Raw genomic sequence first — 18547 nt, 5'->3', positions numbered from 1 at the left:
CATTTCAAATAAACAGATTGTGTTTTTTTTTTTTTTTGGAATGTTTTTGTAAACATACACTCTAAGAAATAAATCAGTAAAATAATAGAAAAAGTACTGTCAGCTCATCACACGGATTTTTGTGCTGTAATGAAAAACCGGAAATTTTCTGTTAATTGACAGCGAACCCACAGTAAAAAAAAATAAAATTAAATAAAAAAAAACAGGACATTTTCTGTTATTTAATGATATACCTTCTGTATACGAAAACCCACAGCACATTATCTGTTATTTAATACTGTGCCTATAGTTTAAAAAAACCCCAAAAAACAAACAGGCCACTTCCTGTTATTTAATGATATACCTACAGTAGGCTTCAAAAACTGCAAATGTTAAATAAATCCGTAAAATAACAGAAAATAAACTGGCAGATCACTACCCGAACTTTGTCCTGTAATTAAAAAATGGAAATCTTCTGTTAATTTATGGATTACCTACAGTAAATTTAAAAAAAGACAATTTATGTTCAATATTTTACCTACAGCAATAAAAATTGAACTGTTTTCTGTTAGTTACCTACCCAGTTTACCTACAGTGATAACTCTTGTTTAAACAAATTCGAACAAATCTTCTGTGATAAAAACAGATTTTTAAAATGAACTTATAGATCGTTCACAATTCCGTAAAAATACTAAACAAAGAATGAAAACAAAAAAGTTTCTTATCTGTAAAGTGTTCCACGTTTGCTGACTCGTTACAGTCTCTATTAACATTACAAACAAACATAAACAAATTTGAACCAATGTGAAGAACTAATTGACTCCTTAAACTAACTGCCACCTTTAGCAGCAATAACTGCACCCAAACGCTTCTGATAACTGGAGATGAGTCTTTCACTTATTTCAAGGACTAGGATTTACTCCTATGCTTTGGATCATTGTCTTGCTGCATAATACAGTTGTACTTGAGTTTCAACTTACTGACTGAAGACCGGATATTCTCCTTTAGGATTTTCTGGTAGAGAGCAGAACTCATGTTTCCCTCAATTATTGCAAGTTGCCCAGGCCCTGAAGAAGGAAAGCATCCCCACACCATCACACTTCCACCACCATGCTAGGGCTGCACAATTAATCGGATATCGATCGCGATTACGATTTTGACTGAATACGATTAATGAACATGAGCGACTGCGATATTGACCTTTAAAATTCGTCCTCTGCTCATAGAAAACTCCGCTGCAGATCAAATCAAGCGCTTCCTACACTTACAGCCAATCACATAGAGTGGCACAGGGATGACATCATCTTGTAGTGCCAAAATCCGGAAATGGAGTTAGCATTTTAGCGCTTGAGTTGCCAGTTTCGCTGCAAGCTCCAGCGCTTGCGTGAGGGGAAATCATGACACTAGCACGATGCTAAATGGCACTACAGAGGTTGTCAGACATTAAACCTCATCACGCCGAACAGGTAAAAACTTTGCAGATAAACTCAGTGCTCTACAGTGCAACCATTTCACTCACATTTGCGACTGAAAAGTACTTTGTGAGACTGTGAATAAATATTTATTTGCACCGGTGCGAGGAGTTGTATAATACAATCGGAATAAAAACTACAGGAAGTCCAAAATGCATCTACAACACGCAATAGTTACTTTCACACTGCTTTTCATCTGCTCAGTCAACCGAACAAGTGTGGAAATACTGCAGAGAAGCCATTATGATGATGATTAACACTGAACTGAACTGAATCATCTGCTTCTCTCAACTTCCTGATCTCACAACCGCCATCTTTTATTGATCCTGAAAAATGACCTGCAACTGCGACCTGCTCGTGTAGACACAGCGGCGTCGGGCGGAGTAAATTAATAATAATGCTAACGCTACAAGGTGGCTTTAATTCAAACTTCTTTATTAAATAATTCCTCACCAATCATAATCAAGAGTAGCAACTGTTCAGAAGGAGTACACTGCTGCTCTCCTTCACGCTCTTCACTAACTCAAATACACAGTGTATTCACTTCATTTAAACTTAGGGTTGCCAGATAGAAAAGTTACTAGAAAAGTTAGTTCCAGTTTCCATGTTTTGATTCAGTCCCCCCAAAAACAATATTATCAGCAGACATGGCAACACTGTACTGGGGGAACCAATCTCAAACTGATAAACAAACAAACAGAAAACTAATCAAATGTAAAGACAGAAAATGTACTTAGTTATATATAAATCATTTAATATAAAAATAGATATTATAATAACTTCATTAAATATAAATAAAATGAGAAATGAAATAATGTTTAATTACTATGGGTTGCATTTAATATGAGTTTGACATTTGCCTTAGTTCGTTATCTCCTTAGAAAGCTGTTAGCCTTTTTCCTAATATGGATCATATTTGTGTTAGTCTACTTTTAATTAGGACTCTTTGTTGTTTAAGATATTTAAAAATAAATATTTTATGCTAGTTTATTTATCAATCAACCAACAGTATTTCTCATTGCTATTATTTTAACTCAGTTAACAGTGACTAGGAGCAGAGAGCTTACATTTAACTGTTTATGACAGACCTCCTGATTAAAGTTTAAACAAAAAAAATTGGCATCTGGATCGGTATCGGTCGTAAAAATCCTGATCGGAGCAGCCCTAATGAACACCATTAAACTAAAGCGCGTTGCATCTGGCAGGTAAATGAACTCACCCAATCACATCCTATATGAGATTATTCAGATATATACACAATATACACAGAGCGGTTCGAGAACTGACTCCAGCCCAGAACCATGAGAGAGGAAAATGTCTAATAGTGTAGCTTTATATATATTTAAGAGGAGCCGACTTCAAACACTGAACATTGATGTTTATTGTGTTTGGTTACAATGTGGAACAGGTTGTTTTTGTTTTTTTTTTACATACAGTCTGTAAAATTAACTGAAAATATTACATTTAGTTTATCAGAAGGTGAATTAATTTGTCATGGCTCACACTATGTTCCTAAATTCTGTCATAATTGTCCAGCTCAAGTTTTCTCATGCCTACTTGTGTGTTATATTGTGGCACATTAATGTTACCATCTCAATAAAAATAATAATAAATAAATAAATAAATAAATAAAACCCTCAACTTCAACTGTGCTCCTAAATTTTTGTAATTAAAAGAAATTGTCTTGCGTCTCTACTCCTGTAAACACTGTCATTGCCTTTTCTGCATTCACCTGAATTGTTTTCTTTTAGTTGCATATTGTTATATTTAATTTCATATTTTTATTTGGTTGATGGCATTTTTACTTATCCTATATTTTGGGTACAATTTTATTTATATTTTGCTTCTACGAGATGATGCACTTTAAGGACCAGTCTAATTTGATGTACATTAGCAGGAATGTAGCACAACGTGGAGGTGAAAGCAGCTGTCTGTTTATTTAAATGTGAAAGTGCAATAAAAATATGTCGTCCCTAAAACCAATGAATAATCGTGATAAATAATCGAGGTCTCAATATTGATCAAAGTAATCGGGATTATCATTTTGGCCATAATCGTGCAGCCGTACACCATGCTTGACCGTAGGTGTGATGTTCTTTTTGTGGAATAATGGTTTATGCCGGCTGTAACTGAACCTCTGTCTTCCAAACAGTTCCAGTTTTGACTCATCAGTGCACAGAACATTTTCCCAAAAGGTTTGAGGATCATCAGGGTGTGTTTTGGCAAAATTCAGACAAGCCTTAATGTTCTTTTGGGTTAGCAGTGGTTTCCGCCTTGGATCCCTGGATGCCATTTTTGCCCAGTGTCTCTCTGATAGTGGAATCATGAACATTTATTGATGCAAGAGAGGCCTGTAGGTCCTTTGATGTTGTCCTTGGGTCTTTTGTGACTTGTTGGATGAGTTGTTGCTGATTTTGTTTTAATTTCTGAAACAATTTAGTATGAGATCTGAAATCTGAGGACACATAAAAAATTACTGAGTGTGAATGGTTGGTGGCACTATAACAGGAAAAAACTAAATTGGTTCTAACGATGGAATTATTGGTCTAATTGAGGTCCAATCAATATTCATGAGGACAGTCATGTATCTTGAAAAACGTGCTCCATTGGCCAATTAATTTTCAACAGCAATTAGACACTTTTAACAAAGGCAGATCGGAAAGAAACTTAACTATTGGCTCCAGAGGTCTGAGAAAAATTCTGAAGCTAATCAGCCATTGGGGGGTGATATCAAGCTTTTCATGCACATAAATGGTTTTATGTACTACAGTGTATATATTCAGTATAACGGTATAATTCATATGGTTTCATACTGTTTTTTCGCTCAGAAAATAAAACCAGTGCAGGACAATTGTTTAGACTCCTTAGATCAATAATTATATATAAAAAACAATTTCATAAAAAAGCCATGCAAAACGTTTGAAGGGGGCATGGTCAGTTTTACTTAATTGGCTACAACTCTTGAACAGAATGAGAAATTTTCACCAAACTTGGCACACTTATGTATGGGCTCAATCCGAGAACACATGCACAAAATTGTGGAGGATGGCCACGTGGTGGTGCAATAACCGGACAAAACATGAAATTGGCACGAAATATGGAACCAATGGTCCAAATGACTTGAAATCCTGCACAAAGTGTCTTTGTCCAAGTTCCTATCAGTGTCTATGAGGACAGTTGTGAGTCTTGAAAAACATGGCCGCCATCAGGCAATTAATATTCAGCAGCTATTAGACAAGGGTAATGAAGGCAGATCAGAGCAAATCTTAGTGCACCTGTTTGAGTCCATGTCCCAGGTCTGTGAAAAATTAGAAGAAAAAAAAAGGCCACTGGGAGATACTATCACATTGTACATGTTTAAATTATTATATATTATGTGCGCACGGTATTCATATCAGATCTCCTCACTCTGAACAACTTTGTCTCATGAACCACTGATGTCAATCAAATTGTTCATTAAATATTTGAGATTATTTAAAAAAAAAAAACAACTACTGTGAACCAGTGAAAGTTTTTTTTTTTTTGCTCAATTACAGCGAAACCAATATATTACAATTCTCTGGACTCTCTAGGTCAATAATTAATCTAAAAAATATGTTGAACTTTTTTATTTAGATAGACATAACATAGTTGTTGACAAAAATGAGTGTGGCTTAGTGTACCCAAAAGTCAATAACTCCTGAAGGAAAACTCAATACTGCATGAAATTAAGTAAGCACATGCAGCATATATGATTCTTAAGAAGCATGCAAAATTGAACGGAGATAAGGGCAATAGTTTACACTACAACAGTTTAACGGTTTAAAATGCTATTTCTATAAGGTAAATGATCAAATATTTCTTAAACGTATATTGTGTTTTCTCTGATTTAGGTGCTTATAGGCTTGCACAATATTAAGAAACATCTTTTTATACATGTCCTTAAAGGCCCTAAAGTGCTTGAACCCTGATCATTGCTGCTTGCAGCTATATTTATCTTAGTGTTTGTTCACAATATTAGCCATTTTCAGCTCCCACATAATCGCCTTCCTCTACTGTGAGAAACCTTTGTGATAAAACTATAGTCTGTGAGAAATTTACAAAACTCAAGAGCTGAATTCTATTGACTCTTTTCTTCTTCTGCCCACATTTGACACTTTCTGTTTATCCAGTACCGACCTTCCTCCTCAAAGAGAGCCCTTTATTTAACAATGTGTGTGTGTGTGTGTGTGTTTGCGTGTGTGTGCGCGTGTATGTGCGTGTGTGTGTGTGCGTGTGTCTGTGTATGTGTGTGTATGTATGTGTGTGTGTGTGTGTGTGTGTGTGTGTGTGTGCATGTACATACAGTCATATGAAAAAACAAGTTGTTGTCTTTTTTTCTTTTACATATTTGGACAAGTGAACATTTGAAACAGTGCCTGTTAATAAAGTTGATGTACTTGAACAAAATCACAAGAAAAAATGGCTTTTTTCAATCATTTATTCAACAGAAATATCAATATATGTGATATTCCTCTGTAAAAAGTAAGTACACCCTTGGCCTCAGAAGCTAGCATTGCCCCCTTTAGGCAGAAATAACTTCTTGTAGGCATTTTGCATAATTGTCCACCAGTCCCTGACATCAGCTTGCTGGAATTTTTGACCACTCTTCCATGTAATATTCTTTCAGTTGCAAGATGTTTGAGGGTTTTCTTGCATGTACGGCCCATTTCAAATCCCAAAAACAAAATTTCAATGGGATTCAAATCTGTGCTTTGACTAGGCCATTCCACAACCCTCCATTTCTTCTTTTTGAGCCATTCCTTGGTGGATTTGCTCGTGTGCTAAGGATCATTATCCTGTTGAAAAGTTCACTTTTGGTTCAACTTCAGATTTTGGACAGATGGCCTCATATTATCTTCAAGCACTTTTTGATATGATGCAGAATTCATAGTTGAATCAATGAATGCAAGCTGTCCAGTCCCTGAGGCAGTGGAACAACCCCAAACTATAGCATTTCCACCACCGTGCTTCACAGTTGGTATGAGGTGCTTCTCCTGAAAAGCTGTCTTCGGTCTGCACCAAACATGTCTGCTGTTACTGTGGCCAAAGAACTCTATCTTTGATTCGTCTGCCCAGAACACATTATTCCAAAAGGCCTGGTGTTTGGCTATATGCTCATTGGCAAACTGTAGTCTTGCAAAGGCTTTTTCCTAACTCCCCTCCCATGCAGGTCAAATTTGTGCAGTCTCTTTCTGATTGTAGAAGCATGCACTTTGACACCAACAGTTGCAAACTTACTAGCAGATGTGTGATGTGTGATGAAATTTTGGGGTTCTTGGAGACTTCTTTTTGCATCAGACGGTCTGCTCTTGGGCTAAATTTGCTGGGACAAATTGGCAGTCGTTTGAAATCTGCGCAATTTGTAGATTATTTTCCTTACAGAGGAATGATGTATTTCACATAATTTGGAGACCTTTTTAAGTCCCTTGTCAGATTCATAGGCATCCACAACTTTTTTCTGAATGCCTTACAGAACTCTTTAGACCTTGGCATGATGACACCACACACCTCAACAGCAAAGGGAACTCCAGACACTAGATAGGAGTGGGGTATAAATAAGACAGGTTCCACCTGCACTCCCTGAGCAGGTTCTAATCACTGGAACCCAATCCTGAACACCTGATTCTGATTTTATGGATTTGAATATGTGATAAATGTAGGGGTGTACTTACTTTTTCCATGTAATTGATCTGTTTTTTGTTAATCTTTTTTAAATTGTGTAAATTACTTTTGATACATTTGATAGAGTGTATCAACTTTATTAATAGGCACTCTTTCAAAGAAGATCAAATGTTTGCTTGCCCAAACATGTCCAACAATTTCCATGGGGGTGTACTTATTTTTCACATGACTGTGTGCTCCATTAAATAATTGTGTATAAATAAGTCTGTGATCATCAAGATAGAAACATGTATAATTAAAGTACATTATAATATTTACAATTGCTTGTTGTTTAGGTTTGTCTGTGGGTCGAAGGGTGTCACTACCAGCAGGCCCTCTGATCCGAGTGGAGGGTGAGGCATTGTCGTTACGTTGTGAAGTTTCGGATTATCAGGGCCCCAAGGAGCAGGAGTTTGAATGGAAAGCAACAAAAGGGTCAGAAACCATTCAGGTTGTCTCCACTTTCGACTCTTCATTTCCAGACCAGTCTTTAAAAGCCCGGGTGTCTACTGATGACATCAGTGTGAAAAGAATTGATGAAAGTACAGTGGAGTTGAGGATTAAAGAAGCCAGAGTGACGGACAGTGGTACTTTCACTTGCAGTACCCTCAGCACTGATTCTGTTATCAGTGGAAACTATGAGGCAGATGTGCTGCTGAGAGGTAAGTTAAATTTTTAAAAACAGATACAATTTTAGAGACTAGCTTATAATATGTTGTCCTGTTATGTAGTACTCTGTAATTCACGATACAACTTTCAGCCTAGTGTTTTGGTAGAATTCATTGTCAAACTGCAAATCTAGCAGCATTTCAGTGGATCGAACCAAGTACTTAGAGTACATGTACAGTCAAAGCAGATCAGCATATGAAAAAAATGGCCATAAACATGAAGCATCTAAACATGAACGATCACAGCTTCTAAATGATTATCTGTTGTGGCTTATCCAATCACATGTGGTAATGTTAAGTGCCGGTGTGGAACTAACTATAATCACTTCAAATGATCTTATTTATATCCATGAACAAATAATTAATAGTTAAGCATAGTTCAGCATAAAAAGTATGTGTTGTTGCTATTCAGTCATTTTAGTTATTTGGACCTTTGTTAAGAAGAAATTTTATATAATTGTACGTATTTCAGTCAAATATCGCTCTATTAGCTAGCTGTTGTTAGCTGTCACCATGAAGTGTGAGGGCTAACACATAATGCCAACAATTAGTAAGTGACATTTGTATCGAAGTCACAAAATGACAGGGGCAGGGTTGCCAACTCTCATGCATTTGGCGTGAGACACGTACTTTCAGGCTCTGTCTCACGCTCTCATGTAGTAAATTTCACGCTAAATCAAATAACAAGCCAATGTAAAAATACAACATAGCCACATAACCGATAACAAACGTTACCTGTTTGTTTTTTCACACACCCTGCAATCGAGTCAACTATCAGGCCTGTGGTTAAGCACTCTTAGCATAGTCAAGACATAATCAGCTAGCCCACTTCATTAGCTGTACTGATAAAGCAACAGGACTTGTATGGTTTACCTCCATTTCCCCTTGTTTCTCCCTGTTGGACAATTCTCCCTTGGCATTTTTTGTTCTAAACTCCCACATTCATTCTGGCATACTGCTAGTTCAGTAGTGTAGTAGCTTTTGCAGCCAGAGACTGAATCCCCTGGAGGCTGAAAACTAGCATCAACTACATGTTTATTGTCTTGCCATTGACCGTCTTGTTCCACACATACCCTATGCTGGTTGTGTGGCTGGCAGATTTAGGCCCTGTTTCAGAGTTTCATCTGAGCCATGTGCTAGCTTGCTAGTTGCAAACAATAATGAGCAATGAGCCCTGAAAAATATCTGAGTGACTCTCTTAACATAACCGGTCAGCTTGTGAAATTGAACTGTGTCTTCCATTTAGCCCAAGGACCAAACTTCCTTCCTGTTCATCACCCAAGGATGTGGGGGTGTTTATGGCTGCATCTGGGAGAATTGTTCATTGAATGCTGATAGTAAACCACCAGTTGAATGGTTGTACTCAACTATGACTTCAGTTTTGCACAAAAACTAGTCTGGTTCACCCTCTGCTAGCTCTCATAAGGTGGCAGGTGCAAAATGGCTGCTGTTTCTGCAGTGCAGATCACAAGGGAAGGATGTTTTGGACTGCCAGGTATACCATGCCTGGGCTTGGTGGTGCAAGCTATAGCTAACATGATAGAACACAAGCAGATTGGCTCTATGCCTGACATTAATACCTGAATCACGTGGTTGTGGTCTCACCAAGTGAAGCACTAGTAAGATATTATGATACTGCCTCACCCATGGCACATATCAGCAATTCTTTAATACTTTTACTGCTTTTAATGGAGTAATCACTTCATTCTGCAAATGTGATTCCTCTGTGGGTCAGCTGGCTGAGGCCTTGTTCCTAATAGTGGGAAGCCTGGACCAGCATATGGGGTGGGTTTCCAGCAATCTGGTTTATGCCCAATGCCAGTTGTGGTTAGCACAGTCCACATTGCTGGATGCATGCAAATCAACACTCTGAACTCTGCCTTGTATGCCAAAAGACATAAAAAGCCACATTTCAGAAGCTGATAGCTTTTGGCCACAGACACACATATGCTCAGCTCATTGCTTGGGAAGAGAGAAAGAGAGTGTAAAATACATGTGGGACAACAAGGCTCAGGTATGCAACGCTAATCATACCCGTTTAGCTTGCTCCCAGTACCTATGCTATAAGCCATTTTTAATTCAACCTATGGCATGTACTGTGTGGTTTCAGATGCCTCATATGAAGGGAACATTTGCTTTACCTTTACAATGAGCAACATGTATCAGTATTTGTGCAAATACTTAGGCAACATGCAAGTAGTGGGTCTAAGACTTGTTATTCACACTATTCACACTGGATTTCATAATGAGGGAAAATGTATTATAATGTAATGTGTTTCTGTGCCTTTTTTGGTGTCTTGTAAAAGTTTTTTTTTGTGGAAACTCCATGTCAAGCAATTCATTATTCAATATAAGAAAAAAAACAACTGGTTATTCAACTCAGGGGAAAACCAGTCATTTTTTTTACATGCTGTCCAAATCTCAGCACTAAAATGCATGTGTGTGCATGTGTGTGTGAGTATTTCTGTTCTTTCATGTAAGCCTGTAACTACTGGTCCACTCCTGTTCTAAAGAGCAGGAAATGTTCTTGAAATGTTTCATTTTTACTGTTTGCTTGCAGTAATTCCTAATACGCTGGCTGTGGTTCCCGAAGTTCCAGCCCCTTCAGTCCACGAGGGCAGATTCATCAATCTTCACTGCAACATCACTCAAAACTTCACTGAAGGAATTTACCTATCAGTTACATGGTCTGTTAAAAAGGATCAATCACTTGAGCAGGATCTCCTTACTTTTGGACCTGATTCAGGTCTGACTGTTGGAAAGAATTTTATCCAACGCTACGCAGATGGTGAAATGCACCTGCACATGGACAATACTGGTTCCTACAGCCTGGTGCTCTCTGGAGCAGTGCCTGCAGATCAGGGGGTGTATGTGTGTACTGTCAAACAGTGGACCAGAGAGCAGGGCACCTGGAACAGGATACAGGAAAAGGCAAAGGTCATAGGTCAAGTGGCTGTTATAACAACAGGTGAGGTCTGGTTAAAGAAAATACTTTAAGATGGCATTTGACTGTGTGTAAGTAGGTGTCACTTGCTGCACACTGTGCACAGGGTGGCATATCTCTGCAGGGATGTCCAAAATTGATTTAATTCATTTTCAAAATTGTGCAAAACTTTGTGCATTCACTGCAAGTACATCATACTTAAATGAGAGTTCTCTATAAGAAAAATCACGTGGTCATTACAACGATACAAAAATATTTCGACTTGCAGAAACACTGCAGTATATTCTACGTTTAGCAGAGCAGTTTCTTGATTTGAGAAATTTGCTTTGAAACAGCTTGAAACACAAAGTATTATATCTCTCTGCAGTCTAGGGTTGGGGAAGGTGTAACAAGGAAAGAAAGAAAAACTATTAAAAATATGTATATATAATGGGCAAGACCAAGAACTTTCCTTTCTTGTCCTAGTACTTGACAAACTCACACAGTTTTCTAGAAATACAAAAGTAAGATTTATTTGTAAATTCAAAACAAATAAGGGAAACTTCAAAGGGGCTTCGGCGGGGGGACCAGGCCAAAATAACAAAGTTTTTCTGATTTTTAGGAAGAGTACTTCTTAAACTTATATATATAAAAAAATATTTAAAATAAACAACAAAACACATATCTCACTCCATTTCTAACCAAAAACAGGAGAAAACAAACAACAGCCAATCAGAGCGGGCCAACAGATGATGGTAAATAGAAATACCTAGTGTCCATTAAGCTTTACATTGAAGGCTACGTCTACATTCATGCAGGTAGATCTGAAAACTGCCATTTTGTTTTAAAAACCCTGTCTGTCTACACATGCGTTTTCAACCGTTTCCAAAAATCGCTCATCCATACTATAACGTCTGAAAACGCTTACATCCCTATACTGTGCGTGTGTAAAAACGTAAAAGCTTTGGCCTGCATCACGTTCCACAGGCGTTTATTTAAATATGCAATCTGAAGGTTGTACAAAGTGACATTAAACTTTAACAAAGATATCAACTGGATAGCAGGCACAAGAACAACCGTCTTGTTTGTTTTGTTGTTGAATGGGTCACATGACTGTGTCACATGACTAAAAATATTCAATTGTTTTAGAATATCTCAGTTTTCTCAGTCCACGTCACAAAAACAGCATTTTCAAATGTATCCAGTGAGTGATTTCAAAAAGCTCCTTTTTCACTGGACAAAAATGCCATCTCAGTGTGAACAGAAGGATGAAAGAGATGGAAGTGTAAAGAAAAAGATGTGTTTTAAGATTTATCTGTATTAATATAGACGTACATGGGGAGAGAGAGAGAGAGAGAGAGAGAGAGAGAGAGAGAGAGAGAGAGAGAGAGAGAGAAACACCACCAAAACACTGCCACAATTCTTGTAGACACAGTGACCAGCCCATCAAAAACTAATTCAGGTTGGTGGACATGTGTGAAAGAAAAATGAGTGTTATGGTCAGTATATATAACAAGAGGAGTACAGCTACCTCCCACATAAACTCCAAAATGTTTAAGCACCATCACTATCTCTAGAGCCTCATTTTGGTGGCTTTTAGAGAACTTCTTAGAGAAGTACCAGGTTGGGTGCCTGACTCCAGCACCGTCCTCCTGCACCATTTCCACACCAGCATCTACTGTACTCGCATCTACTTGTAATTTAAATGGAAGAAAATAGTTAGGGACTGACAGGACTGGAGCATTACAGAGATGGTCTTTGGCAGCAACAAAAGCATCCTCACACCAAGAACTCAGTACTAAGCAGGTCAGTTAGGGGAGAAACTATCAAAACATTACATTTACAGTATTTGGAAGACACCCTTATCTAGAGCAACTTACATTTATCTCATTTGTACATTTGAGGGTTAAGGGCTTTGCTCAAAGGCCCAGCAATGGGAGTTTGGTGGTGTTGGGGTATTGAACTCATGACCTTCTAAGCAGTAAACCAACACCTTAACCACTGAGCTACCACTGCACTTGTAACTATCATGGCAGAGTTCTTACAAAAACCATGACCATTCCTAAAAACCCAGTCATTCCTAAAAACTAATGAAAATTATGCATGGTAATAGGAGTAGGAAATTCAGGCTTTAAGCAACCCTGACTCGCTGTTTACCAAGGTAAGTTCCCATGCCTTTAGCAAACTCACACTTAGCCAGATTAGTAATTAGTTGAGCATCATCCAACCAGGCAAACAGACTCTCTCGGATGTGGCCTTCCCAATCACTTGAATAGATCGCAGTATTACCTAAATAAGTTTTACAGTTAGGCAACCCTGACAAAACTTTGTTCATGAGACTGTTGAGTTGGAATGTTGCTGGAGCATTGTGCATCCTGAAGGCCATGCAATTGTACTGCAGAAAGTTGTTAGGGGTACAGATGCAGAGAGACATGCATGTGAAGTTAATGGGACTTGTTAGTAGCCTTTTAGTAGATCCGATTTAGTGAGAAACCTTGAAGCACCAGCTCTATCCACACAGTCTTCCATACACTGTAAGGGGCTTTGTGACACTGTTTACCTTTTGGTAGTCTGTACAAAAGCGAAAGGAAACATCGGGCTTTGGAACCAGCTGGCAGGGAGAACTCCAGGGACTTTGGCTGGGTACAGTCAACCCATTTTGGAGTAGGTAGATCACCTCAGCCTACATGATCTCTCGCTTTTTAGGGTTTACTCTTTATTGGTGCTCTTTGATGGGAACAGGATTACCTACATCAATATCATGACATAACACATTTGTTCTTATAGGAACATCAGACATCAGGGTGGGATATTTTTGTAACAACTTATCCTAACAATATCCTCACACTCATTCGTAGGCAAATAGCTAGATGCGACTCTAGATTACCTCGTATAGTGGAATTGTTTAAATGCACGCAAGAGGATTGAGGTTCACTCAGCATTAAACTGAACGCAACGTACACAGGAGCTACTGCACTACAAGGTATATTAGACACTGGCACAGAAGAAAGAGTAGGTTTAGTGACCTCACGCGCAACATAGTGCTTCAACATGTTAATGTGCCATACTTTCTTCTTACATCTGCGATCGGGCATATCAACAGCGCAGTCTGTGTCACTAAGTTTTTGTTCAATGACACGAGTACCAGACCTCTTAGCTTGAAGAGGTTAGCCAGGAACACGAGAACAGACTCACCCTGCTAAACTCACGCTGTACCGTTCTCATATCGAAGTAAGTTTTCATCTTAGACTGTGCCATGGCAAGAGGAGTTGTTTTTTGAAGTTTTGTGAAGATGCGTGTGAAAAGATGAAAGTTTGAAATGGTGCTTGAAAGTTTGAGAACCCTTTAAAATTTTCTATATATCTGCATAAATATGTCCTAAGCGGATAAAGAGAACCCAATTAAACAAATGAGACAAATATATTATACTTGGTCAATTATTTATTGAGGAAAATGATCTAATATTACATATCTGTGAGTGGCAAAAGTATGTGAACCTTTGCTTTCAGTATCTGGTGTGAAACCCTTGTGTAAGAATAACTGCAACTAAATGTTTCTGGTAACTTTTGATCAATTCTGCACATCGACTTGGAGGAATTTTAGCCCATTTTTCAGTATAGAACAGCTTCAACTCTGGGATGTTGGTGGGTTTCCTCACATGAACTGCTTGCTTCAGGTCCTTCCACAACATTTCTATTGGATTAAGGTCAGGACTTTGACTTGGCCATTCCAAAACATTAACTTCATTCTTCTTTAACCGTTCTTTAGTAGAACAACTTGTGTGCTTAGGGTCATTGTCTTATTACATGACCCACTGTACAGCAAGATTGAGATTCAGTTCGTGGACAGATGTCCTGACATTTTCCTTTAGAATTCGCTGGTATAATTCTGAATTCATTGTTCCATCAATGATGGCAAGCCATCTTGGCCCAGATGCAGAAAAAACAAACCATGATACTACCACCAGCATGTTTCACAGATGGGATTCTTATGCTAGAATGCAGTGTTTTCCTTTCTCCAAACATAACGCTTCTCATTCATACCAAAAAAAATCTATTTTGGTCTCATTCATCCACAAAACCGTTTTCCAATAGCCTTCTGGCTTGTACACATGATCTTTAGCAAATGCAGACAGGCAGCAATGTTCATGTTTGGAGAGCAGTGATTTACTCCTTGTAATCATGCCATGCACACCATTCTTGTTCAGTGTTCTGATGATGGTGGACTCATGAACATTAACATTAGAATGTGCTTTATTTCAGGGTAACGGGTTGCAGTACACATTATTGTTAATACATACTGGTCTTCACGTTTTGACATGGGAAGGGGTCGTACACAGTCAACTTCTAGCCTTTCAAACGGCTAGAATTGGATTAAGAGAAGCTATTGTAGCTTTCTGATTTGGTTTGGTTGTGCACTGGCAGACATCACACGAGTGGCAGAAACTAGATATAGTGGATTTTACTCCCAGTCAGTAGTAATGTTTTGTGATGTGCTGAAAAATTTTCATTACACCTAGGTGTCCGGAAAGGATATTTTCATGGACAAATTTTGGAATTTGGGAACGATAAAAAATAACGATACAATGATGATACATGGTTTGCCAATCATCTCTCTCTGAAGATGTTTTGAGCTTTTAAGCACTATACAGATACACATAATGCCATATTAATGGCGCATTATCCTGCTGGGAGAGGCCATTGGCATTAGGGAAAATCGTTGCCATGAAGGGGTTTACTTGGTCTGCAACAATGTTTAGGTAGGTGGAGTTGAAAAACCCTGGTCTACATATTATTAGACAAGTATATAAGGTATTGCAATGACATAATTATGGTATGTGAATGTTTTTTGGACAAATGTTGTATTCTTAAGTAATAGCAGACTAGTCACCAATTGCTACAGTATCTGCAGCCTGTGCCCCAAACAATGCACTGGACTCTGGTCCATTTATTAATAGCAACAGCCTTCACTATATTTGCTGCATTGTCTGTAGTGAGGCAGACTTGTTGCTCCTCCATTAAAGCCCCAGGCAGCCAGCATTGCTCTCACGATCTCTCTCAAGATCTATGTCTTTCTTTCTCTTTTACACATTTTGCACTATTAAGTGTCTGTGAGATTTCTCACAAACCCAGCTGTTCAGCTTTCGTTACCAGGGATACTCTTCCTGGGTTGCTATGTAGGCTTACCACACAAGATTTAATTACAACTAGGGATGTACCGCAGAGAGAGTGCACAGCTGTTAATGACCACCCATACAATCTTGAGTAAAGCAATATAATGAGATGTACTCAATACTTGATATCAGCAGTGTCTTTTTTTCTTTCTTTTATGGTCACACATTACCAGAGATTTGGTTATAGAAGGAGAAGTTTGGTTATATTTGAATTCAATTATTTATTAAATAGTAAAGAATGCAGTGAATATTGAAAAAAGACTAGAACAATCTCTAACCCACAGTGGGGAATATTAAATAAAAACTGAAAAGGAAGCTAGAAAGAAAATTTAAATAGAAAAAGGCAGATTTACGCCGAGAAAAAAAAAAAAGCAGACATTTAGTTTGTCAGCAGTGTTTTTTGATCTCATCCCTGACCCTTCACAAATATTTTCTATGTAAAAAATACGGCGTATATTTGTTACAAATTAATTTTAAAAAATAATTAATCACAAAAAGATCCACAAATAAACCTTTCCTGATTCTCAAATATAAATGAGAGAATAAACAATAAACACAAATATTTTTGTAATTCACAAATTAAGTATTTGGTTCACACATATTTGTGAAATGCACAACCTGACTTGCCTTGATGTTTATTTGTGGAATCAGCTGCATTTGTTTGTAGATCGCTCCATGGACATTTGCATAATCATGTGCCATTTGTGGAAAGGCTGTCATTTATTCATGGGTTTCTGAAACATTTTTCACATTCTCTAGTGCAATTCAATCCGCAAATTTAACCATTTAGATAGCGACACAACATTACACTAATGCCCATTTTACTCCAACCAATCACAGCAAATATACATGATTGTCTCTGGCTCCGCCATGACCCTGACCTGGATTAAGCACTTACCATTCTACAAATGAGGTTGTGCGGTTCAAAAATATTTGTTATTCAAATACTCTGAAATTCAAATACTGAATTATTTGCGCATTTTATTTTATTTGCGGATCATATTTTATATTTGTGAATTACTTGAAGTTTTTGTTTGTGGATCTTTTATTTATTTTGTGGAACTTGTTATTTATTTGTAAGTTATGCAAGAAATATACCTCCATAAATTAATGATCATATTACTACTTTATTGACTACTTTTACAACATAAATTAAAAGCTTAGGCAAAATAACGGATGTTTGTAAGGTTGTACGCGTAACAGCATAATGCTGCAAAATTATATGAGTACAGCAAAGTGATGTGTGTGGATTTATTGTGAATGGATTGTTTTTGTCACAGCTATTACGGTCATATTAACGCAGTTCTTTCTTTATTCTTTGATTACAGCTGAATCCCTTACTGTACAGGTCCTGGATAGTACCATCTTTAACACGGGAGACAATCTGAATCTCACTTGCTTGGTTTCTGCAGATGACCTTGCTGCCTTAGGTCTTGAGGTGACGTGGCTGCTAAATGACACACAGGTTCTTACCCACCTTAGTCGAGATGGAGTGGTGGCAAAAACTTCAGATATGTTTAGCATTAACCGGGTTGGAGAGGGTGAATTCAGACTGGAGATCCACAGCATTGAGCTATCTGATATGGGCCTTTACTCATGCAGAGTGAGGGCATGGATACAACAGAGCTGGGGAAAATGGTACCAGGCTGCAGAGAAGACATCGGCCCCTGTACAAGTGGTGATCACCCCAAAAGGTGAGTTAATCAGAAACATATCTCGTGTCTTTTCAGAAGTTACCCTCAAGCCCAGACAGTCCAAAACATCACATGTACAGTTCATAATAAGCCTGAGATGCCCTTTAAGAAACCATACAGATTTTTTCTCCTTAATGTCCTGGATCTGCCCTGGAACTTGATCATTATCTTTATTGATCATCCTATGCATTTGCACTCAAGTGCTGTTTTGTTATCATTTAGATAATTCCTTCCGTTTTTTTCTAATCGGATGTAATACAGGGGTGGCACAACTACTCCAAAATTGGTGGGCCAAATTTCGAAGCTTTTAATGATATTTAAGCTATTAATGATATTTAAACGTGATAACATGTGCCGCAACAAATACTGCAAGTAGAATATACATCAAGCAAAATTCTTTAAATGAGTTTTATTAAACAGTAAAGAACCCACAATGTCTTTGTTTGCTTCCTTATACAGTACTAGGCTTGACTCCGTTACATTCCACTACTATGGAAAATGATAGCATGTTACATATTAAAATTACATTACTTAAATTATTTAAAGAGACTGCATATTTTAAACCATTGCTAGCTGGTGCTTAAACCAATGCTACATGTATACCTGTTTGTTTCCTGGAAACTCAGATCTTGGGATACAGGTCTGTCATCATCTTTTTGTCTGAGAGAAGAGGTACATATGTCATTTGTCTATAAAAAACATACAGATTAACTATGTGTGTTGCTTTTAGCACTATATGGAACCTGGGTTTGATTATAATACAATAACCGGGCACAACACACCTTTCAATGAACATCAGAGTAGTTTGTTTCAACCCAACATGCTTCATTTTGCATTTTACTCATTTTACTTGTTGTTATTAGGCAACTAATAACAACAAAAAGTTTGTTCACAAAGTTAGATATAAAATATTTAACAAAAATTGAAGACGTTCACATTCCGCAATAGCCTTTTTG

At 37.7% G+C, this 18547-nt stretch overlaps 1 protein-coding gene across 2 annotated transcripts in view; it reads left to right on the top strand.

Moving 5' to 3' along the window:
• ptgfrnb (prostaglandin F2 receptor inhibitor b) overlaps positions 1 to 18547 on the top strand; it is a 45904-nt gene that overhangs the window by 1246 nt on the left and 26111 nt on the right. For both annotated transcript variants that reach the window (XM_017456829.3, XM_053675994.1), the window contains exons 2-4: positions 7430 to 7795; positions 10362 to 10769; positions 17226 to 17591. In XM_017456829.3, the coding sequence (XP_017312318.2) occupies positions 7430 to 7795; positions 10362 to 10769; positions 17226 to 17591 (1140 nt within the window). The remainder of the gene's footprint in view (positions 1 to 7429; positions 7796 to 10361; positions 10770 to 17225; positions 17592 to 18547) is intronic.

Source organism: Ictalurus punctatus, chromosome 26, assembly GCF_001660625.3.
Source record: "Ictalurus punctatus breed USDA103 chromosome 26, Coco_2.0, whole genome shotgun sequence".
Classification (NCBI taxonomy): domain Eukaryota; kingdom Metazoa; phylum Chordata; class Actinopteri; order Siluriformes; family Ictaluridae; genus Ictalurus; species Ictalurus punctatus.
Note: the sequence above shows the minus strand (reverse complement) of the source record. Positions and strands in the feature narration are given on the sequence as shown.